We start from the raw sequence: 24,736 nt of genomic DNA, 5'->3' as shown, positions 1-24,736 counted from the left end.
TTAGCCCCAATGGCATCGACCAAATATTTGATATCTTCCCCATAGCCACGTTTAGGCATCTCCCAGCCCTGGCATGGCAGGGCACAGACCAGGGCCATAGGTTGGGGTCACTTACCTTAGGATAAGGTGAGGCAGGGTGGAAGGGGACTGAGTCCACTAGTAGCAGGTCTAGTGCCTGAGGGAAGTGCTGCTTCGGTCCATCACTCTTCCTGGAAGATAAAAAGGAGTCTGAGGTCAGGGAGAGGCTCGGGTTGGGAGATTTGGGGCCTCTGGGAAGAAGAGTCCTCTAAGAACTGGGGGAGCGAGGCAGGTAGGGCTCTGAGCTCTCCAGGAGGAAGGGCAGGAGGAGATAGCTCCCTGAGCAGGGCCAACAAGCGTGCTCCTCTTCCCAGAGGTCAGAGGTGTGGACCCCCAAGTTCTCCACCAGTTCTCCAGCCCATCCTGAAGATGGGAACTGAGTCAGGCACAGCAAATGTTGCTGGAGAAGCAGGAGCTATTAGGTTCCCCAGCTCTCTGGGTCCCTCACAGGGTCTTTAGTGGGCAGCAGCCTTAAGACTGCTATTCTTAATGCCAGTAAGTGCCACACAGTGGGCCCACTGTGGCCAGACTTGTGTGAGCCACTCCCTAGGCCTTAGAGACACAACTCCTCACTTCCACTTTAGGACATGGACTACGATGTACACAGAGGTCACATAGTCAGCCCACAACAGGCCACTGTTTATGACCCATCTGACACTAAGCCTAGATGAAGTTACACCTACAACTCTTCAAGGACAGAGGATAGGTCTAAAGAGTGAAGTCAGCACCTGTCTCCCACACAATCCCGCTGAGTCCACCTCCCAGGTCAAGAGGAAGATGTGCCCAGTGGTTCCCAGATTCAGGGAACCTATGGCCCTGATGAAGCAGGCCTGGCTTCTATCGCTGCCCGAGGCCAACTGACATGGCTGCACCCCAGCCCCAGTTCCACCAAGGCAGGCTAGTCCCAAGAGGGTGAGTCACCTTCCAGAGGAGCTTCAGTGGCCTGTAGCAGGCTTGAGTCAGGCAGAGACAGGCAGACACACCCAGGAGAGGGAGGACCCATAGGATCCTGGCCCAGAAGACAACCCTGGCAAGTCTAAGCCTCTTTGCGTCTCCCTGGGTCAGAAGAACCAGCCTCAGCCCCGCTTAGCACAGGGGACCCCTACCCCCAAGGGCTGTCAACTTCTTCCAAGGTCTGTGTCCCAGATTGCTTGACTCAAAAGGACAGACCTGGTGGCAGCAGCCTTCTGAGGCCACAGCACCAGTGTAGGCATGATGGCAGACACTAACTGGCTAGTGTGGCTTGAGTCCAGGACACAGCAGTCCCTCTGGGCCTCAGTCTCCAAAACAGTTCAGCACCATGACTAGGCACTCACAGGCATTCCCACAACAAACTCTCTCCCAGGTAGGGCCCCACTGAGTATTTGCTGACTGACTGGCAGGCTGAAGGTGGGCAGCAGGAAGAAGCCATGGAAGGTTGGTGAGCGAGGGAATGTGCTCAACACAACTTGTGTTGTCTCAGTGTGCGCTGACAGTGGGGAAGGGGGGGAGGGTGGAAGATTAGACAGGGGTCCATAACAGTGTTCAGGTAGATTCTGTGGAGACCCACTCTGCCCTTATTGTACTGGAGTTTGGGTTACTTATTCTCTCTGTCTCTCTGTCTGTCTCTCCTCCCCCCATAAGTGTGTGTGTGTGTGTGTGTGTGTGTGTGTGTGTGTGTGTAGGTGTGCATGTATCTGGAAGCTAGAGGTCAATGTCACATGTCTTCCTCAATTGATCTCCATCTTGGTTTGTTTGTTTGTTTGTTTGTTTGTTTGTTTTCTTGGTTTTTTGAGGCAATGGCACTCACTGAACCTGGAGCTCACTGATTGGCTAGTGAGCTATTGCGGTCATTGAAACCCAGGCATCTTCCTGTCTCTGTCTCCTCATAGCTAGGGTTAAAAATGTGTGCCATTGTGCCAGTTTTTTACCTAGGTGCTGGGAATCTGAACTTAGGTCCTGATACTTACAATGTAAGCCCTTTACCTTTGGGGTCAGCTCTCAGGCCCCCTGCTGACCCCCATATTTTACAGACAAAGGACAGCTGGACTTCAAAGCTCACAGACTTGACCAAGCATGGCTGGTGCCCAGCAGTGCTGTGGAACAATCTTTGTACACTGCAAATATATATTGCTCTCACTGTTAATAAAAAGCTGATTGGCTGATGGCTAGGCAGGATTTTCAGGGCAAAGAGGATGCTGGGAAGAAGGAGGGCAGAGTCAGAGGAGTCGCCAGCCAGATGCAAGAGAAGCAGATGAACATGCCATGCTGAAAGAAGGTACCACCATATGGCAAAGGGTAGATAAGAAATATGGATTAATTTAAGTTGTAAGAGCTAGTTAGTAACGAGCATAAGCTATTGGTGGAACATTTATAATTAATATTAAGTTTCCCTGTCATTTATTTGAGAGTTGGCTGGTGGTTCCAATGATAAACTCTACCCACACAGCAGTGTAAAGAAGAATGTGGCACCTTTAATTCCAGCACTCAGGAGGCAGAGACAAATGGATCTCTGGGTTCCAGGCCAGCCTGGTCTACAGAGTGGGTTCCAAGACAGCCAAAGCTATACAGTGAAACCCTGTCTTGAACCTCCTCCCACCAAAAAAAGAAGAATGTGCTTAGTTGAAGTGCTGTTGAGGCTGGACAGGTGCTCTTAGTGAGGACCACTTTCCTGGGACCCTCTGGCTGCATGTGATGGTGATTTCCATAGCCAGGCTCAATAACTGGTATTTTCTATCTATTTCATAGCCACAGAATCAGGCTTTGATAGCTGCTGTAGCTGCTGGTCAGCTGGCAAGTCCTAATAGAGTAACTTAGCCTGCTCCCCAGATCCCATCCATCTCTCTCAGAACTACTGAAGCCAGAACAGAACGAGGGTGTGTGTCTCACAGCTGTGGGGTGTGTGTATGGGGGGGATACTTCAGCTCCTTTTTAGGACCTTCATCCTGTACTTACCCCCCACCTCCACCCCTCACCTCCCTGCTCTGGGCTTCCTCCTCTGTATTGACCAGAGTCCTGGCCCTCTCCCAGCTAGGCAACTCCTCAGCTGTGTCCTAAAGGACTGGGGAAAGGAGGGGTGGGACTGGGGTAGAGGACATTCTGTCCTCAGTCCTGATGGGTGGAATGACATGCATAACAAAGAGCCTTCTAACCTAACAAGGTAGTGCTTTCAAACTGCCTATTTCCTACATGAGGAAACAGGCTCAGAAAGGCGCACAGAGCAGGCCTCTGCACCCATTTGAGGCCCCCAAAGTCAAGATCTGAACTCCTTAACGTGTGGCCAACCCTGAGGGAACAATCCTGACAGAGCCATCCCAGCCTGAAGGCTGAGCACTGCTGATCACACCCTGTTGACAGTTGAAGAGATGCCAGTACCAGCAGCAGGGTCGACACATGGATAATGATAAGAAAGAGGATCACTCAGAGGAATCCGTTCTCTCCCTTCACCACAGTCCCAGGGATCAAACTCAGGTCCTCGAGCTTGGTGGCAAGCACCTTTACCGGCTGAGCCATCTTACCAGCTGGGGTCCTTAATTTTTGAGAGAAGAAACTAAAACCTTGCAAGATTGAGTGCTTGCCGAAGGTCACGTTCAGTGAGTCCAAGACCATAACACTCCCAGGGATCTGGGTGAAGAAGTAATTATCCCTTTAACCCCACTTGACAGAGCCTCTTAGCAAATAGCAGCTGTTCATTTAACACTTCGAAGCAACCGACTTAGCCTCTCCTCCCCCTCCCCTCAACTCTGCCTTCTGCTCAGACATTCCTGCTCCTCTCCAGCCTCATCCCTGCGGCCCCTGGCCTCTGCACACCTCCCACCACCTTCACGAGCTTGGCCTTCTAGGTCCCTCCCGTCTCTTCTAGCCCATCCTCGTCTCTGTCATTCTGTTTACACGGGAGGCGGTTCCTTAAATCTTGTCCCCTTCCCACTTTTCCAAAACACTTCCTGACCCTCAGGCCTAGCTCAGTGAAAAGTATCTCCCACTCTTCACACTCCAGCAGCCGGGGTAAGGGCCCCACCTGCCAGATACCCTGTTCGGCTTCTACAGTTCACACAGACAGTCTCCTTCCACCACTACAGGTGCTTAAAAAGAAAACGATGTGTATGTGTGCACGTACGCGTACGTGTGTGTATGTGTGTGTACGCGTGAGTGTGCGTGCGTACGTCCATGTGCGTGTAAGCTAACTACAATGTGTGCAGAGGACAACTCACAGGAGTTGGTTCTCTCCTTCACCAGGTGAGTTCCAGGAATCAAACTTGGGTCCTCAGGCTTGGTGACAAGTGCCCTTACCTGCTGAACCATCTTGATGTTCCCCACACACACAATGGCTTTTTGAGGTGTGGCTTCATCAAACTTTCGTCCAGATGAAAACAGAAGCAGAGACTTTCTCTAAGCAGCTCAAGATCACACAGCAAGGAAAGGGCAAGGCTGGGGTCTGACTCCACTACGTATGTCCCAGCTGTCCACCACACAGGCCCCTCATCTTATCAACTGGCCTGCCCACAGCCCTGGACTTCTGCAGACATTATCATGGCCTTCTTAGCTCCAAGCTTGCCCTATCTGCACTGGGCACATCCTTGACATACAAACAGGTTGTAGCCACATACGAGGTGACTTGCCCAATTTCACAGGGAGAGCCAACCTGGGAGCATGGACCAGGCACACTTTAGAGTGACCTTCAGCTCCTGCAACTCCCTGGTCACAAGCCAGGTGGCCCAGTTTCCTTACCTCTTGGTGGTGTCCATCTTTCCCGAGAAAGAGTCAGGCAGGGGTCTAGGGGACAGGGCCCAGCTCCTGAGTGGGCCAGCTGGAAGCTGCTGCAGACAGCACCTGGTTTCTTGGCAACTGTTCTGCATCGCACTTATCACTGAATCAAGGTAACAATAATAATCACACCTGGGGGGCGGGGTGCAGGCTCTGAGCTTTTCAAAGGCTTCTTTTCTTTATCCTTTGCTTTATCGGCTCTCCTGGGACTCTCACCGGAACTGAACAACTGAGCTGGCAGATAGGGCTCTGGCCCAGGCTCCTCATGCCCAGAAAGACAAACTGAGGCTTGGGGAGGTCAAGGTGCCATGTGGAGGTGGCCCAGCATTCGACGGCAGATCAGAGATGAAAAGCTAAGCTCCCCCACAACACACCCTTCAGGGCTCTGATGCTTCATGAGGTCTTGCCCTGCAAAACAGCAGGGTCCAAGCCAGGTTTGAACATGAGGGGTATTGGACTTATTAGGGCAGGCTGAAGATAAGTGATGGCACACTTCCTCAGGGGACATTCCTTCTGTGACCCAACTGGAGAGTGGCCAGACAGCCCCATCTTCTCTTGAATCTACAGAGTGAGAGCTGAGGGGCTTTCTGTGAAGGACTGCCTAGAACCCTGAAGTACGCCGATGCCAAGCACCGGAAGGGTAGTCAAGCCAACGCGGGTGTCCCCAAAACATGAAGGCCCCAGTGCAACTGGCCCCTGCTGACTTTCCTTCCCAGCCTCCACCTCTCATGCTCCTCTGCCTGTCCTGTCCTGAGGACACCCACCTGGCACACACATGGGCAACCAGATACAGTAGTCGGGAGAGCTTGCCAGCTTAGGAAGGTTTAGGCAGGCAGAGCTAGCCAGGGACAGAGGCCTAAGGGGTACCTGCCAGCCTGTGCCTGCCAGCAGAGACTGGGGGCAGAGGTTGCCCGCCAAGTGCTTCTACCCACCTGGTGGGAAAAGGGCACAGATCTCCCAGTGAGAATGGAGTTTGGGGGGCATGCCCTCTAGAGCCCCAGTCTCCCAGCACAGCCTGGGGCTTTGAGTCTAAGAGGGCTTGGTTATAGAATGGGAGCCAAAGGCTGCCTGAGGGCTGCCCCCCCAGGGGGCACAGAGGCCTATTGTTTTCGAAGCTCAGCCATCTGGCTCAGCCCTCCTCCATGCCCCATGCCCTGCCTGCCCATCCCTGCCTGTGCCCAGGTACCAGGAAATGTGGCTAGGCACAGCCAGGTGAACAGGTTTCAAAGCAAGGTGTGGGGAGCTGGGGGTGGGTGGGTAGGGGTCTTCTGTTCAGGTGGAGGCAGGAGTCTAGGCAGCCAGACATAGGCCTGAGCTATTCTACTCCTGGATCCTTAGGTCTTAGGTTCCTCTGACCTCATAGCAACTGGAAGGGAGCATGAGGCTGTGGAGAGGGGCCAAGAGCTGCTGTTGACAGTGATGTCATTTAGTCCTCAAAACAACACCCCCTAACGAGGTCACTGCTGCCACCACCCATTTTGGAGATGAGTCCAGGTCCCCCCAAAATGACTTAGGATGGGCTTGGGGCTACAGCTGCCAGGGTCCCCATGGAGCATGCAGATAAGAGGCTTTCTACTCCAGGCCGGGGTCACTAGTGGGCAGGAAGGTGGCACGTGGGGCCTTTACCATGTGTTGGCTGGGAGCCCAGATACCCGGATCCCGGAGCTGGGCCAGGCTGTGGCCTCCTAAGCAAACAGCAGGTTGGCAAGCCAGAGAGGAGGTCATGGGCTGGCCCCAACCTGGGGTGCTGGCTTGCCCAGCTCAGGTGGCCTGGCTCTCCCAGCTCCCTGGTCCTGAGGCAAGGACTCTGGCTCTCATACTGTAGGAGAAGGCATCTGAAAAGACCCAGCTTGGGACTTTTCCTGCTGGGGACATCTGCTAATGCAGCCAGGCACCTTCCAATTAACACACCACCAGCCTTCCCCCAGGACCTCTGTACCAGCTACCCAGAAATCCACTGGCAGGTAACACAATCCATGCTATACTTGGAAGAAAACCGCAGCCCTAGCAGAAAGACAGGGACTTGCCCATGGTGATACCTGAAGCTCACACTGTCTATTTCTAGTCCTTGCCTACACTGCCATAGGACAGAGTATCATGTGCCAGCTCTCTCAGATGGGCCTGCCACCCCCACCCTAGACACAGAGCAAGAGTAGCCAGAGTGCCCTTTCCAGCACCCACAGGCCACAGAGTTCCATAGCTGCCTACAGTCTCTGTGTCACCCCACCCTTGACCTATTGTCCTAATCAGCCTCTGCAGCCCAGGGGGTCCCCCTTCTCCAAGCTCCTAGCATTCCTGTGCTCACTCAGCCCATCAGTGCCCCACGCAACCCCCCACCCCGTCCCCATGCCCTTCATTCCTACGCTTGGTCATTTACCCAAAGCACATGGTTTGCCGCCTGCTCTGAACCAGACAATGGTGCTGGATGTTGGCGGGGGTGAGGGTGGGTGACCCCCCCACTGTGGGTGACACCCCCCCCAGCAAATTCATACTGATACTCAGATTCTCTAGCTTGTGCCCATGATGCCTCTGACTTTACCAGCAAGATGCTGAGGCCTTGTTTAACCCACCCTCCCCTCTGCACCAGCCCTACTAAAGATCAGGTTTACCACCTTGAGGGCTCCGGGCTGGGACAGAAACCTCAGGAGAAGGAAAAGGTCATCGTCTCCTGACCAAAGATGGCAAGGGCAAGCCCTGCTTCTGTGTCTGAATGTCTGGATACGTGGGTGGGTGACTCCACCTCCCTCTGAGCATCAGCCTTGACATTGGACAATTGGGTCTCAGGCTAGCTGGGAGACCCCACAGAAGGTGGATGGGAGGACAGGCCAACGGTTGTTTGGAATCAAAACCCAGAAGGAAACATTTCACTGAGAAGACCTTAAACCCCTCAGAGGTGCTTCTCTGATCCAAGCCTCAGTATTTTTGTCTCCAAAATGGGATAATAAACACCTACTTGGCAGGGTTGTTATTTGTAATAAATTAGATGCCATATGTATATTCTGAGTAGCCTAGAATTGAGTATACAGTAGGCACTTTATGACTTATGAACTTCTTTCTGCCAGCAGAGGCAGTATAGGTCACAGAGTAGGTCCTAAGATGAAGCTACCCACTTTTAGTCCTAAGTCTGACACTTAATTGCTTTGTAACCTTGGAAAAGTTACCTAACCACCCAGAGCCTATGTTTCCTCATCTATAAAATCAGAATGAAGAGGGGCTGGAGAGATAGCTCAGTGGTTAGAGCACTGGCTGCTCTTGCAGAGGACCCAGGCTCAATTCCCAGCACTCACATGTTGGCTCACAACTGTCTGTAACTCCAGTTCCAGGGGATCTGACATCCTTTTTCAGCCTCTGGAGGCACTGCACATACATGGCACACATACAGACAGACAGACAAACTCTCATTCACATAAAATAAATTATTTTTTTGGTCTTTTTGAGACAGAATTTCTTTGTGTATTCCTGACTATCTTGGAACTCACTCTGTAGACCAGACTGGCCTGGAACTCACAGAGATCTAGCTGCCTCTGCCTCCTGAGGTCTGGGATTAAAGGTACATGCCACCACCGCCTGGTATAAAGTAAATAAATCTTTAAAAAAACAACAAAACAAACAAACAAACAAACAAGTCAGAAAGAAGAGCTGGGGAATTAGCTTAGTGGCACAGAGCTTGCCTTTTGTGTGCACACACACACACACATTTAGATTTAAAAGGAAGGATAATAACAATGTTAGCCTGTGAGAATTCATAAGTTTATACACAGAACATTCGTGGTAAATGCTATTCTTGAACCTTCCCCTTTTCTGTCTTTCTTTATTTTCTTTGCTGACAACAGACCAGTCTCTGTTCTAGAAGGTAAATATGAGCAGTGAGACAGCCAGCTGTGTGGGGGATTGGTCCCCTGGAAGTCAAGGCAGGGCAGCACTGGATATCAGCTAAAGGTGCAGAGAGATGCCTGGGTACCCCCGCTAGCTGCTTAAGATCCCAGGGATGGGGCAGTGGATAAATCCCCCATAACTTTCAGCATTTCCCTAGATGCACCAGGGCAAAAAGGATACAACTACAGTATTTCAGGCAATGTTATCTCCTAGAGCAAAAGATACACTCTTTGGCCTGGAAACTCAGTTTCTACTTTCTCTTCTATAAACACACACAAGGATGCACAGAGATCGGGCAACTCGATGCCAGCAGGGTTTTCATTAGAGGAAGCTGATGCACTGAAGACGAATCTACCAGCAGGACATTCACAGGACTCTGAGTTTACCCAAAGCATCGCAAAAACTAAAACACTGACGGTCAAAAGCCTGTACCCATCATTCTAAAGGCTGAGACAGAATGGAAAGTTCCAGGCCAGCCTGGGTAACTTAGTGAGACAGCGACCCCAAATAACTGTACAAAGGCTGGGCATATAGCTCAGGGATAAAGTATTTGTCTAGTATGTGTGCAACCCTGGGTTTGGCCCTCACCACCATAATATAAAATGAATACTGGAAAATAGTTCAAGGTACATGCAAAGTGTGAAATACCAGGTGGCAGGGATAATGGAGGCCTCTGGTCCCAATGGTTTGGGAAATGTTAAGTAAATAGAGCAAGCTGGGTCTGGCATGGTGGTGCATACCTTTAAATTCCAGCACTTGGGAAGCCAAGGCAGACAGACAGATCTTTGGGAGTTTGAGGCTTACATAATGAACTCCAGGACTACCAAAACTCTGTCTCAAAGAAAGGAAGGAAGGAAGGAAGGAAGGAAGGAAGGAAGGAAGGAAGGAAGGGAGGAAGGAAGGAAGGGAGGAAGGGAGGAAGGGAGGGAGGGAGGGAGGGAGGGAGGGAGGGAGGGAATCAGAAAGGGAAGCTGCAACAAAAATATAAAAATATGCCATCTTTCATAAAAATCAAAACTACATGTGAACATCTCCACAGCTTGTGTCTAAGAAGCAGGACAGTGACAGCTTCTGCCTTTTCGGTGACACACTTTTCTACTTTCAATTTTTTTGGGGGGGCGGGGTGGTCAAGACAGGGTTCTTCTGTGCAACTTTGGCTATCCTGGAACTTGCTCTGTAGACCAGGCTGGCCTCAAACTCACAGAGATCTGCCTGCCCCTGCCTCCTGAGTGCCGGGATCAAAGGCGTGCGCCACCACCGCCCGGCTTCTATTTTCAATTTTAATGAGAGCCAAGTGCACCGTGCCATAGGATCCCTCCTCCAGCCCTGCCCAGGCTAGACAACCACTCTACCACTGAGAGCTAGCCTCAGCCCTTCCTGAGATCTTAGTTTTGTGATTTAAAAAGGAGAAAAGTCGACCATAGGGGCACACATGCCCAGAATCCCAGCATTTGGGAGGTGGAGGCAGGAGGATTAAAAATTCAAGGTCATTGTTGGCTACATAGTAAATTCAAGGCCAACTGAGACTGTGAAACTGTCTCAAAAAATTTTTTTTTCGAGACAGGGTTTCTCTGTGTAGCTTTGGAGCCTGTCCTGGGGTTCACTCTGTAGCCCAGGCTGGCCTTGAACTCACAGAGATCCACCTGCCTCTGCCTCCCGAGTGCTGGGATTAAAGGCATGAGCCGCCACCACCTGGCTAAAAAAACTCTTTTTAAATAAAAAACCCTGACACCCCATATGTAGGCCCAGGTCCTTGGGAGTCTGAGGAAAAGACTCACAGGGTGGGTGGCAATTAGACGCTGCCTTTTAAAAAAGATTTATTTATTTATTATTATGTATACAACATTCTGCCTCCATGTATGCCTGCACACCAAAAGAAGGCACCAGATCTCATTACAGATGGTTGTGAGCCATGATGTGGTTGCTGAGAATTGAACTCAAGAACTCTGGAAGAACAGTCAGTGCTCTTAGCCTCTGAGCCATCTCTCCAGCCCTAGACCCCGCCTTTTTATACGGATTGACTGACTGTGATTAATTAATATGATGTCTCACACTGTAACCTAGCTAGCCTGAAACTCACTATGTAAACCAGGCTGGCCTTGAACTCACAGTGATTTGCCTGCCTCTGCCTCCCAGTTGCTGGGATTAAAGATGCACACCACCTCACTAAGCACCCTTCCTTTCTAAAAACAAAACACAAAACGTGTGTTTACTTGGGGGAGCACATGCCCTCATGCACATGTAGAAATCAGAGGACAATTGGGGAAGTTGGTTCTTGTCTTCCACCATGTGGGTTCTAGGACTCAACCTTAGGTTGCCAGGCTTGGAGGCAGGCCCTTTCACCAGCTAAGCCATCTCTCTGGCCCCAACCCTGTCTTTTAAGAAAACAGAGGAGCCATGGTGACTCCAGTCCTTTGTGTCCACCCCTTGCTTGCAGCCTTCAAGCTAGTGCCTGGGGTTTTCATACTGTCTGGCCCAGCCCCTCAGCACAATGAGCCTCTGGGAATGGATGGGGTCCAAGGCTATGCAGTGAGCTTGATCCTCATGCAGGTGCACAGAAGGCTCCACGTGCGTACTGACAGTGTAATGATGCTCCATCTTTGAAGTTAGACAGAATTGAGGATCAGCCTCTGTAGGTCTTGAAACTTTGAGACAAGACTGATGTAAGAAAAGGCTCGATAGATTGGCAAGACCTGGGCTTAGACCGTTTGGACCAAGGAGAGGTCATCACAGCCACAGGAGACAAATATGGGTTTGGAACTGTAGATATAGATGCAGAAAAGTTAATGGAGCCACAAGAAATTGCAGATCGTTTGTTTGTTTATTTGTTTGTTCTTTGTATTTTTGAGACAGGATTTCTCTGTGTATATCTGGCTGTCCTGGAACTCACTCTGTAGACCAGACTGGCCTCAAAACTCAGAGATTCTCCTGCCTCTGCCTCCCGAGTACTAGGACTAAAGGTGTGCACTGCCGCTGCCGCCACCTCCACCACCCAGCAAAATTACAGATTATTACACTGTAGATAAAAAGGATGTGAAGCCGGGTGGTGGTGGTACACGCCTTTAATCCCAGCACTCAGGAGGCACAGTCAGGTGGATCTCTGTGAGTTCGAGGCCAGCCTGGCCTACTGAGTAGTTCCAGGAAAGGCACCAAAGCTACACAGAGAAACCCTGTCTCAGGAAAAAAAAAAAAGGATGTGAAGGAAGTATTTGGCAAATAATCGATAAAAGAAAAAAAGACAAGGGGAAACTGAGCATTTATTCAGACTGCTAGAACCTAGCTCCTTTCTCCAGTCACCAGGAGTGAGAGAAGCTGACCTAGGGAGATCGGCACCCAGAGCCAGGAGAGAAGAGCCGGAAACTCACCTCCCCGGCATGCCACACTCTTTCCCCGAGGGTTGAGGAAGGACACTAGTGTCACACCAGTGTTCAGGAAGCCAACACTGTCTATCTCATTTGTAAATGCAAACACAGGCTCTGTGCCCATCTGGCCACCAGCTGTACATTTGCCCCACTACACCCCAGTCCCACCTCAGAAACCTCCCGGTCATCTGGCAGGTGGGTACTGGCTGGCCCAGCCCCCTCCCTGAGCTCTGAATAACTTTGTGTCAATCAACTTGTTTGTGGAAGACTTTGGCCTTGAAAGTCACCTGTCCCAGTCTCAGGGAGAAGGCAGAGCAGCTCCACCTGCAGGTGCCAGAGTCAGAGGGTAGGGGGCTGAGAAAAGAACTGAGATCTGAGAGCCCCAAGTTCAGTTCCTGGCTGTGTCAAGATCTGTGTGTGTGGCCTGTGTGTGGAGGAGCCTCAGTTTCCTTCACTGTGCAGGGGTGGCAGCAGCCCCACCCTGCAGGCTCATGGGAAAGTTCTCTGGTAGTCAGCCACCTCATGCACAGGGGCTAGGCCCCAGGAGCCAGGCTGGTTGCCCTGGGTGTGTCTGTCCCTTCTGAGTACTGGGTTCCCTGCAGCGAGTGGAGTGGGGGGTGCAGAGAGTGGGGTGGGGGGGGAGAGCGGCTGCAGCATAGGTGGGAAGTGTCTGGGTGTGCATGACAGGAAGCAGAGGGGGCAGAGAAAGCTCTTGTGTCTGGGGTGTGCGTGGGCTTGCGTGCCAGTGTACTCGGATGGGATTGTGCCACCCACCTGCCTAATGGCTTCACTCTGTGTGAGAATGAAGATGTGCTGTCTCACGTGGCCCCCATCTCCCCTTCAGTCTGGTCCTCCCTCCCCAGCCCCTGCAGCTCCCAAGTCCCAACTCCAGGCCTGTACACACACTTTGTCCCCGCTTGCAATAGAATCTCACATGCTCTACCCTTCTCCAGCCTCCCCTGAAGTCCCTACCAAACCGGGAGAGGTGCCCCACTAACCAGCATGCCTCAAATGCTTGGATCAAGCCCACAGAACCTTGCTACCAGAATTTACTCAGTGCACAGTGAGATCCACTGGAAGCCCAGCTTGTTAGATGTATTCATGTGATCCTATGTTCACCACGCAGCTGTCTACTAGACCAGCCTGTGAGGGTAAACCTGGAGGTGCCTGGGCACATGGGCACCTGTGTAAGAGGCCTCAAGGAACCTCTGGCTGGCCTCATAGGCAGCTGGCTAAGGAAGGCAGAGGACTGTCACCAGGCTGGCTGAGGTAAGCGACAGGAACATCATCCCTTTTGTTTCTCGACCCTAAAACAGAGCCTCTGCTGCCTGGGCCACTCTTCTCACAATAGCCTTTCCCATCAGGCCTTGGGGCCACCCCAGTATCCTTCCAAGGCAGACAGACTCCTTTTGTAGGCCACATTACCCATTTGAAATCACCTCATTGGTCCCTTAGCTCCTCTTATGCCTCCCCCACTCCCAACTGGAAGGAAGCTGTGGGAGGCTGGGGACCTCATTCATCTGGCTCCCTGCAAACTGCAGCTCAGATAACACCTGGCCCAGGACATGAGCCTGGAAGGTATTTGCTAAGTGAACAAATAGCTAATTAAAAGCCTTTACAGGGCCTGGCGTGGTAGCGCATGCCTTTAATCTCAACACTTGGGAGACAGAGGCAGGAAGATCTCTATGAGTTTGAAGCCATCCTGGTCTACATAGGGTCCCAGGACAACCAGGATTAAACAGAGAGGCTCTGTCTCAAAACAACAAAAAGGAATGAAAGAAAAGAAAGCAAGCCTTGAAGGACATGTCTGTGGTGACTAGATCCCCATTTATGTATTTATTATGAGCAGAAACAGATTCAGACAAAGGCAAACCTCTAACCCAAACGCACACAACAAATAGCCAGACCAGGACAAATAGGCTAGCCCTGCTGTGGCCTCACTAGCTGAGACTGTATTGGGGACAATCTTTGTTTTACGGAGAATTTTTTAAAAAAATCCTCCAAGAAGTGATACATCCAATTGTCACCAGGGCCACGAGGGTCACCAGGGTTACCAGGGAGGCTTCCATCCAGCATGTCCCCCTACCTCATTGGCCCAGAAGAGGGAATCCCATACATCCACGGCATAGAGGAAGAAAGCAGAACTCAGGTGAGAGACTCCGCAGAGCCATCAGCTGAGGTGGCCAGTCTGTGTGGGCCAGTGTCAGGGCACCAGTAAGTAGTGTGTTCATTCACGTGGGGAACTGGGGAAAGTCTCCTCATCTGCAGGCAGAGGCCTCCATGATACCAAGCAGACTGACCTGCTGTGTATTCAAAGACAGTGGAGTAACTACCGTGGTCAGGGTCAGCTCTGTGTCAGACCCTAAGTTGGTCCTTGATGCATACTGCCTTGTGCAACACTTTCTAGCCAACTCTTTGGGACTCTTGCCAGGGTCCCAAACAACTTACCCATTCTCTAGTTTTTCTCATTCAGGATCTGCCTGGGGTCTGGGCAAGAGACACAGCAAGCCTGGATTTGTGTGTGGTGGCTTGACATCATGAACTTCCTTCTTCCCTGGGTCTTGTTTTTTTTCCTTTGTTAATCTCTCTCTCTCTCTCTCTCTCTCTCTCTCTCTCTCTCTCTCTCTCTCTCCATCTCTGCAGGTTAAAGACCTAACAAGGGGGGAAACTGCAGTCCAGAAAAGCTCCCTAGCTTGTTAAATCCAAACAGCCACAATCTAGGCCCAGAATCCATGGTGTGTGGCTCAGCCTGCACTGAGCATCATCAGGGTACTGGGCTCCAAAGCTCCAAGGAACAATGCAGCTTCAAAGAGGAGTCCAGGATAAGTCCTGGTTTGGGGGTTCAGAGACTCCAGAGTCCCCTAAAGGAGGTCAGAGACATGGCCTGGTGGGTAACTCAGCTGCCCTCAGTGGCCAGGCATACATAGCCCAGGCTTTGTGCCCGACACACGCTATCTGCTCTTCCCCACCATGATCTGCTAGAACATTCTCTTGCATGAGGCTCACTCCCTACCAGATACAATCTGTCTCCTGGCCCCTCTGCCTCACACATGCACAATGCCATGCAGCCCATGTTGGGTCACTGTAGTAAGATGGTTAGTGTTAGCAGTCAACTTGATGGAATCTAGCATCACTGAGCATGCCTGTGGGGATTGTTTTGATTGGATGGAAGAGCCGCTCACTGTGGGTGGCAATTCCCTGGCTGGTATCCTGCACTGTCTAAGTAGAGAAAGCGAGCTGACAGCAGGCATTCACGGCTCTGTTTCCTGGTTGTGGGTGGAATGTGAACATCCGCTTCAGGCTCCTACCACCTTGATTTCTCTGCCGTGATGGTCTGTACTTTCAGTGTGGCCTCATCCTTTTCCTCGCTGGACTGAGAAACTCCAAGAGGCATGGCCTCTTTGCTGTCTCCACTGCACACACCCTGTCCCCTGGTTTGCACAAGCTTTGGCCCTCAGGTCATTCCCCCACCTTAATACATGAATTGGACCACTGGGCAATGATCTTTCATAAATCCCTGCACCCTAAGATACCAAGAGGGCACCTCCTCAACCATCCCCTCGCCCCAGCTGCTCAGGTACATGACACTTGGTCTCTGTGGATTAATGAGTCTTTTTTTTTTTTTTTTTTTTCACAAGGCAGGAAACAACCCTGAAGACCCACAGTGGAGTCATTTCTCAGCAGTACTGCTGACATGGTGTGGATAATGGGAAAGGCCATACAGTGGGGGAGTGGAAACCAAAGTGGGCATTTAAACCTGAGTCTGCCTAACTGAGGAGTTCAGATCTTTCTGAGACAGAGTGGGCAGTCTGAGCACCAGCAGGATATAGGGCCAAGCAAGAAAAACCAGGAACCGTGAACAAGAACCTCAGCTTTGGGGCTGGAGAGATGGCTCAGTGGTTAAGAGCACTGACTGCTCTTCCAAAGGAACCTGGGTTCAATTCCCAGCACCCACATGGTGGCTCACAGCCATCTGTAACTCCAATCCTGAAGGATCTGACACTGTCCTCCCTTCTCTGTGTACACTGCATGTACATTTTGCACAGTCATACAGCCAGGCAAAGCATACTACACACACACACATACACACACACACACACACACACACACACACACACACACACACACACACAAAATAACTTCATGGTGTTCGTGGCTATCAATTCCCTAGGCCATACTGCAAACCTGCAGCAGTCCGGGACCAAAGCCCACCCAGAAGGGACCTGACTCTTGTCTCCTACATCTATAAAGAAGTGTCCTGGCAGAGAGGGTGTGTCTCTCTGAGGCCCCATCAAGGAGAGTGGCTGTGGCTTCAGGGCAGCAGTAAGTGAGCTGCAGGATGAAAGGGGAGCTGGGATGCAAACATGCAACTCTGACCAGGAAGAGCAGCCTCAGAGAGCTCCCTTCTCTGAAGGGCTGTGTGTACATTGGAGGGGGGACCCCAGAACACGTACAGGCTCAGGCAGCTGAAAAGAAGACCCTCTGATACCCATCTAAACTGCTTAACATTGCACAGGGCCACTTCAAGGGCAGGGAGCCGCCCGTCACTGGGAATATTTGAGAAGGCATGATAGCAGGGCTAAGGGGGCTTGCGGCCAAGCATGAAAACCAGAGTTCTGTCTCTAGGACCCATCCGGTAGAAGGAGAGAATTGGTTACTGAAAGCTGTGGCACTTAGCACCCCACACACACACACAAATAAATACACCAATAAATAAATGTAATTAAATATAAAAGGGGTGAAGGGTTCAAATGAGGTACAAGGGACTCAAGAGGTCCATGAAGTCCCTGAAAGTAAGGCTGTGCTTTTCTCACAAGCCCCCCCCAGGCACCTCTAACACTCTAAATGGTCATGAGTGAATGCAGTGGTTCCTTGCCAAGTGGAAGGCCAGGAGAGGTGTTTCAAAGCCTCTTCCACCTCCAAAGACTCCAGGAGGCCTGCACTCTCTAGGACTCCGTGAAGCCTGCAGACACTTGAGACTCCGTGCTTCCACAGGTCAGTGGCTGGCATACCTAAGGTCCCATCTCACCTGTGGAACTCCCACAGTCCAAGCCTCTCCCAACCTCGGACCTTAAACTCCCTCAGCCCTCCAGACACCTGGCTCCTCGCTGTTACAGAATGTGTTGAGCTCATGCCTGCCTCAGGACCTTTGCACCTGCTGCTCTCTGGATACCCCAGCTCTTCCCAGCTCCACCTTTCCTCAAAAGTCTAAACATTGAATCTTCTAAAAAACCTTTCAGGACTTTTTCTCCCAGCCTCAGCTTCCTCCTGGCCCAGGAACCACACCTGGTTTGTGGAGTCACTGGGACGGGGCAGTGTGTCTACCTGTGTGAAGGGTGGTGGCACAGCCCCAGCAGCTAGCTTCCTCCTTCAGACTTCAGTGCAAGATCAGAGGCCAGTTTCTGTCTACTTACAATCCTTTTCCCTATTCATTTCCCAAATGAGGATACCCAGGCCCAGAGAAGTACAGCCAGCTCTGGCCAAGCATAGATGTCTCAGGAGAAGGGTCAGCCTGTCTCATGGCTCACTAACTCCAGCACCTGGAACCCCGCCGGCACACAGTAGGTACTTAGTGGTTGCCACAAACTCTTCGCACATAGTAGGCGTTCAATGGTTGTTGCTGATTCTCAGTTCTTGGAAACATGTCCACACAGAGTAGGTACACAAGAGTTGCTTGAGGCCAAGTGAATACATGGTAAATAAGCACGGCTCCCCTCCTCTGTGGTTCTGGGCCACCAGGAGAGTACATGCACACCTCAGACTACATCAGCCACCTCTGCCCATCTAGGTCTAGGAACTTAGATCCCTCTCAGAAGTGGCTGCTGGAATGTGTTCTTGCCCCTGTGCCCAGTGGGATTCCTCACTCCAGCTTAGCTGGAAGAGATGGAATTGCCTTGGCCAGCCCAGCCTTGGTGTTTGCTCCCAAAGGTCCCTGCCCAGAACTGGGAGCAGGTGTGGGCTCAGGAAGTAGCTGCTGGCTCCAGCCTGGGCTCTGCCCCGCTGCCCACCGGGGGCCTGCCCACCAGATGCATAATAGATGAGGTGGCCCAGCAGGCTGTACCTGCTTGGCATTTCAGAGCTAATGAGGCCAGCCTGTGCCTCCTGCAGCAGTACCAGGCCCGAAGAGATCTGGCTGTCTGTGGGCTGAAGGAGCCTCCTGAGGACAGGGGCCACCACCTCAGGCTGCCTCTCGATTCCTGCGTCACCACCTCAGGCCGCCTCTCGATTCCTGCGTCTGGAAGACTGTTGGAACTGACAGGCCCCATTCATCAGTCACTGACTTCCTGCCCTGGGTCAGCCACTAACCCTCTGTGTCTGTTTCCTCATCTGTAAAGTGGGGATGGAAGTCTACTCCAGAATAAAATAATCCAAGGGAAATACAGGGGCCGGCCGCAGTGTTGGGGACACATCTCTGTGGCAGTGAGCCCTCCCTATGGAATACTCTGCACTGGCTCCTGTTTTGGGGGTGTTTGGGGGTCACTTGCCTCTCTCTACCCTTCCCACAGGAAGATTCCTGTTTCTGGAGTTTCCACGCCTGACCAAGATCCCCTGTCCAGGAAGAGAGGGAGCTGGATTCAAATCCAGCCTCCATCAGCTGCATGACCTCTACCATACTCTGGCTAAACTGTGACCTGTGAAACAGAAGTCTACTCTCAGGCCTGATGTCATGACTGGCTGAGGCCACCAGAATCATCAGCGCCCTGTCTGTTGGGCTCTGCCTCTGCCTCCAAGGCTCCTAGTTTTAAGGGTGAATCAACTGCTTTCCCCACAGTTCTTCCCAGAAGCCTCTGCCATTGAACAAGTCCACCAGCTGCCCTAATACCTTTTATCTTCCTGCCCCTGTCTGGACCGACCTTAAATGCCCAGCCCCTACACCAGGATAGCTGGGTTCTTAGGGCTGCAGAAGCAGAATCACAGGTTCATTCCACGATATCCACTGGCACTTGGCTGGGTGTGGTCACTCTGCGGGGGACAGAGCCCTGCTGATCTGGGACTCACACAGGTATAAGAAGTCAAGTCCTGGAGGAACTTCAGCACACCCCACTTGGAGGAGTACAGAGCCTGCCTCCTATCTCAGAGTCACGTGGACACATTCAATGCCACAGAAGTTGCCTTGTAGAAACTTCCAACTCAACAAACGTGTTGCGCATCAGGCGGTGCTCTGAGAGGGGACTGACCTGCCCAAGGTCCCCAACTAGAACATGGCAGAGGCGGATTCCACCCACACCTGTCAGCCTTCCCAATCCATGCTCTTTCTGCTAACCAGGGAACAGTCAGTAATGTGTGTGAGATAAACAGGGGGGGGGCGTTCCAGGGAGAGGGAGGCGTGATGTGGGATTAGAAAAGAGCGCCCTCCCCCACCACCCAGCAGCTGAGGAAGGTGCCTGGAGGAAGCATGTGGGGATGGCAGGGGAGACGCATGAGCAAAACATCATGGTTGTTCTAATCAAGTGTCCCTGGTGACTAGAGACGCAGGCCATGTGAGAAATAAACTCCTGCTAGGGAGGAATGCAGAGGCAAAGCGCAGGTATCAGATTATGACTTGTGGAGAAGGCTGCTAGGCCACTCACTAGGCTAGGTCAGGGTTGGCGGCGGGGTGGGGTGGGGGTGGGGTGGGGGTGGGACCCGCCTGTACTTAGCACCTTGGACAGCGGCTCATGCACCCATGGGACAAGGCAAGGAATTGTAGGTAACAGGTGCATCCTGAGGTGTCAAGATCCTTACATCCCGGGGAAGGTCAAAGCCAGACAGCTGGCCAGTTACTCTCAGCCGTAGTACCCTGTCTCTAGCTCTCGGCTCAGAGTGCTCGTCTGCGACAGCCTTGCATACCTGCCCCCATTAGAATCTCTCAGAGGCCTGGAGATCTCTCTTCTCAGAGCTGAATACAGACATGCCTGGAGGCAGCTGCTGGTCCCCGTGGTTCTACATCAGGTCAAAGTTCAAATCTCAACTCTGTGTGACCTTAGGCCAGTCACTTGTCCACTCTCTGTCTCGTCTGTACATAATTAGAGAGAAGTCCCCAATCGGAGGTGTGGTCAGCACATACCCAGTGCCTATCAGTCACAGCAGGGACCAACAAATGGCAGGTATTGATGATTGAAACCTTGCAAGTGAACCGTCTGCCTCACCTGTTCATCTCCCTGCTCTAACCCCTACTCTGGGCATAACACACCACTTTGACTCAGTATGGCATCAGGAGTAAAACTCAGAAAGAGAGAGTCACTGGCTCCCAACTGCACAGCTGGTAACAAAAGGAGGTGAGAAAGTAGCTCTGGAGCTCAGCCTGGACACCTGTGTGTGCCTCCTGCTTCCCAGAGTCCTAGGCCCATGGGGGCTGCTTAGAAATCTTATAGCAACTGAATCACCATGGGGTGTGCAGACCCCAGGAAGCCCCCAGCAGGGACAGGAACCTAGAATGGAGGCTGGAGCCACTGGGGGGCCTCTCTCTGGGGGTGAGGCTACTGTAGGAACAGCTGGCAGGGCCATGTGATGTTGGTGCCAGGGAAGCCAGGAGGTGCCCGCCTGTGGGGCATCAGGTGCCCAGCGCTGTGAGAATCCCGAGGTGATGCAGCACCTCCACCCACTGCCTGGCACCTCTTGGTGTTGGGGAAGCTGCAGATGTCACCTTCTCCAAAGAGAGGGAGGCCTCAGACACAGGAAGTGGCTCTGGGACTGGGTATGAATGGGATTAGAGGGTTTGGGGGTCAATAAGAAGGCAGGCCACCACCTGCCCAGCTGGGAACACCACCAGGGCAAGGATTGGAGAATGGAAACGGGGACGATTCAAGGGACGATTTGAATGAGGGTCTCTCATATACCAGCCCAGGTTCACATGCCTGAGTTCCCCAACCTCACACTACTAAATAGACATCTATACCCCCATTTCCCAGATGAGAAAACTGAGGTTCAGAGAGTTGGCAAAGCGCTGGTGACCACTCAGCCAGCATGAGCTAAGATCTGACTCTGAGGCTGAGCTCCAGACAGAACTGTGTGGGGAGAATACATGGGTTCTGGGGGAAAGGTCTCCCATGTCCTTCCTGGAGGGGCCGGTAGATCTAATTTGTCATTATAGAGGGTAGGAATGGGTTGGGGTGCCCCCAGGGAGAGGCCAAGGTAGCCAGATGCTCCCGAGAGTCCCCAGTACTCACCACACACTCTGATGCGGGGAGAAGGATTTGTCCACCCTGAAACACAGCAAGCGGGCAGCCCATGAGGGGACATCCATCGCGGCCCTGCGGGGCACACCAGACCCACTCCATTCCATCCTGCCCCCTGGTGGCCTGAGGAGGCACTGCTGCTAAAGGTACCCGATGCCCTCCAAAATTCTGTGTGTGACCAGACTCTTAAAGTCAGTTTACGACACCTGGGTAGGTGGGCTGGGACTATGCAAGTAAGGACCAGAAGCTGGATTGGGGGTCTGGGGCTCAGGGAAGCAGGGAATATAAGTGTTGGCAGGGGTGGAGTCAGTAGTTCTGAGCCAAGCAGAGTAGGACCGTGTGGCCCCAGTTTCCGGTCAGAACAAGGCTATAGGAGTGTGGACAGGCTGGAAGATAAGCTAGGTGTCTATGGCTTATGGCAGAATCCCATGACCTCTCCAAGTCCCACAGCCTTGTCCCAGCTCATATCCACCCGGGAACCAATCACCTGAGAACCTAGACAATCCCCCCTCACTTCAACACATGTTCTTGCCTGAGTGCATGGGCACCCCACCCCCAGACTGCATTCCCCAAGCCCTGTAGGCCCAGCCTAAAGGAGAATGGGCGGGTAGGGCCTCCCCAGCTTCTTGCCCCACTGTTCTTGGAGAGGGCACCTTGGGGTGGGGGAGCACTGGGCTCCACCCTCCTTCCTAGCGGGGTTCCACAGGACTGGGCAGCTGTTGGGAAAATAAACAACCCTTGCTTTCTGCCTGAGGCAAGCAGGGAGCAGTGAGGAAGGGAGGCTGGGCTGCTATGGCTGAGGTTGGGGTACTGAGCTAGGGTGCAAAGTAGTTCCTGCTGGGAAGAAGTAAGACCAAGAAGACCAAGGCTCACCCAAGGTCACAGAGAAGACTTTGTCCTCACCTTCTTGGCTGCCCCTGGATGTCATGACCAGGAAGCCCCACCCAGCCCAGGCACCTAGCTTTGCTTGACATCCAGGGTCTCACCCCCAAAATGCACTTCTCTGTCTGCCCACCCTGTCCCTCAGCAGGAGGTCCCCTCAGAGGCTGAGCAGCCAGGAAGAGAGCACATTGGACTGGACCTCCCCTACACACAGCTAGGGGCTCTGACTGTACCCCACAGCACCTCACCAAACCTTCCGTGTCCCTCTGAGAGTTATGAATTCAGGCTGGTGAAGGTCACGCAGCCCCTTGGCTGGCCCAGCAAGGACCACTTGGCTTAGTCTGTGTAACCAGATCCCTCTGGTTTGCCAAATCTCTGCTACTGGCAACAATCCCATCCCTCAGGATCCCTCAGAATCCCTCAGGTGGGTGCTTAGGGTCAAGGAGGTGAGCCACCCTAAGATGGGCCATATACTACTCTGCCCCCAGCCCTGGCCTCCAGGTCAAGCAGGAAATATATAGGGTGTTTGGCTTCCACAAGTGAGGTGGTCAGTGTAGGAAAGGGGCTACTGATGGTTCCTAGGGACCAACTTCCAAAGCCTTCTGAGACTGTCTACCTACCACACACTCCTAGCCCTGTGCCCACCCAGTTGGCACACACACACGTCCAGGCATCTTGGCATCTTCCACACGCTCACGCTCATGTTCATAGACACTGCAATCCACACTTACTCTCACCCCCACACGTGCACGTGAACACCCAACAGAGCACGCGGGAGCTCACTCATCCCACTCACGACTCGGATGGAAGCTCGCCTCAGCCTCCGCAGCCCTCCCCACCACGGGGGGACCACCGCACCCAAGCAAGCCCCGCACAGCGCTTGCCCGCGCACCTACCCTCCGTAGGCGCCAAAGGTGAAGCTGCGCTTCCGGCCGCTCATGGTGTTGTCGCCGCCGCCCGCAGCCTGCCCAGCGCGGGGTCACCTTGGCAACGCCGCCCCGGCCCGGACCAGCCAGCCAGCTGAGGCCCCGGCGCAGAAAGCGTCGCTTGTTCGCTCCAGGCTGTGGGACTTTCCGAGAGCGCCACCCCCACGCCGGCCGCCGCATGGCCCCATCTACATAGCCACCTCCAGTCCTCCCCGGGGAGAGGTGCCAAGGGTGTCCCACTGGGAAAGTTGGGTCAGCCTGGCTTCCAGGGCGATGAGAAGCTGAATTAATGCCGAGACAGACCGTGCACAGCCCATAAGCCTCCTGGCTGGTGCCCTGGAGCCTGTTCTGCAGATCAGAGAATGAAGGACCCTCCTGTTGTTTCAGCTGAAACCCCTCAGGACTCTCAGCATGCATGAGGGATCCTGGGCTAGGTTTGGAAATATGTCTAGGATCCCTCATACATCCACCTTTGGGGACAAACAGGGTTGAATCCTAAAGTCCCCTCCTATATTCACTCAACAAACACAGTAGCTCTCTCTTCTACACACACCTAGCTGGCCTAGCGCACTGCTCAGACACTCCTGGAGATACCAGCTGACCGAGGAACACAGGCCCTGTTCTGGGACTCATTGTCTCTCTCTCTCTCTCACACACACACCCACACACATACACACACACACACACACACACACACACACACACACACACACACACACACCAGTGATGCTCCCTCACCCCTGTCCAGGGAGGCCCCAGGAGCCCTGGGTGTTTCTGTGGAGTTTTGGGGGGACTTCAGGGTCTAAGGCTGTAAATGAGGAAGGATAAGGACCCACCAGAGGAACAAGGCCAGGGGCAGGGATCCTCAGAAGCTTTCACTGAGCTAGGGCGAGGCTAGCTCCTTCATCTCTTGGGAAATGACAGCTAAGAGTGACGAGGGTCTAGACTCCAGTTTGCTTCATCCAGACAGGGCTGGGCAGGGCTGGGCAGGGCTCGTGGCAGTGCCTGAGCCAGCTGCCTCAGCCTGGCCCCTTTGCTCCAAGCGCGGATGAGCAGAGGAGCCCTGAGGAGGGGCCTGAGGGTTCAGAGATGGTTCGAGACCACAGAACCCTGGCTTTGGTTTTCAGCTTTGGAGGTTACAGTCTGCCTGCCTCCTGGGCCTCTCGCATGGTACTCAGAGTGGGGTTGGGGGTTGAGGGGACTGCGCTGGACCCCAGCTGCAGAGCCGAAGAGGGACCTCCTCTGAGGGGCAGTGTGAAGAGCGCAGTCTGTGTGGGGTGGTCGGGTGGGGCTGGGTAGAGGGGAGGGGCTAGTGTGGGAGCACCAGAGTCCTCCACTGAGAAGAGAACAACCCCCCTTCTGTGGAGAAGCACGGGTTTCCAGGGAGGAGTTGGATGGGCAAGAGGGACCTGGATCCAGCCTGGGCAGTATGTGTGTGCTGGGGCTGCCTCACCCTTGGCTCACCCAGGACTCCAGCCCTTTCTGGACTGCATTTACCCCTGGCAGCACGGGTTTCAGCCTCCCTAGGCTCACCGAAGGGGCCGATTCCTGAGTGGGTTCTGAATGCCCAGTTGGCAGGCTGGCCAAGGAGCTGCCAACATGCCAAGTTTCCCAGCTGGGCCTAGCCCCAGGAAGCCCTCCCACCCCCGATGCTGGGACAGAAGGCCCTTGAGATGGGCCACGGGGGCTGCAGGGTTCCCACCGAGGACAA

At 53.0% G+C, this 24,736-nt stretch overlaps 1 protein-coding gene across 10 annotated transcripts in view; it reads right to left on the bottom strand.

The window, feature by feature from the left end:
- LOC118578850 (RAP1 GTPase activating protein) overlaps window positions 1–23,138 on the bottom strand; it is a 48,536-nt gene extending 25,398 nt beyond the window's left edge. For 3 of the 10 annotated variants that reach the window (XR_004944297.1, XM_036180098.1, XM_036180100.1), the window contains exons 1-3: window positions 22,996–23,136; window positions 21,209–21,244; window positions 116–209 (exon numbers count right to left, since the gene is read on the bottom strand). Coding sequence is in view for 8 of the 10 variants with exons in the window: in XM_036180098.1 (XP_036035991.1) it covers window positions 116–209; window positions 21,209–21,244; window positions 22,996–23,039 (174 nt within the window). In the remaining 2 variants the exon portion in view is untranslated. Of the gene's footprint in view, window positions 1–115; window positions 210–21,208; window positions 21,245–22,995 lie in introns of all 10 variants that reach the window. The other 7 variants (XR_004944298.1, XM_036180096.1, XM_036180094.1 and 4 more) reach the window with 5 other exon arrangements.
- Window positions 23,139–24,736: the final 1,598 nt, after the last annotated feature.

Source organism: Onychomys torridus, chromosome 2, assembly GCF_903995425.1.
Source record: "Onychomys torridus chromosome 2, mOncTor1.1, whole genome shotgun sequence".
Classification (NCBI taxonomy): Eukaryota; Metazoa; Chordata; class Mammalia; order Rodentia; family Cricetidae; genus Onychomys; species Onychomys torridus.
The sequence above is the reverse complement of the archived record's forward strand: the minus strand, read 5'-3'. Positions and strand labels throughout refer to the sequence as shown.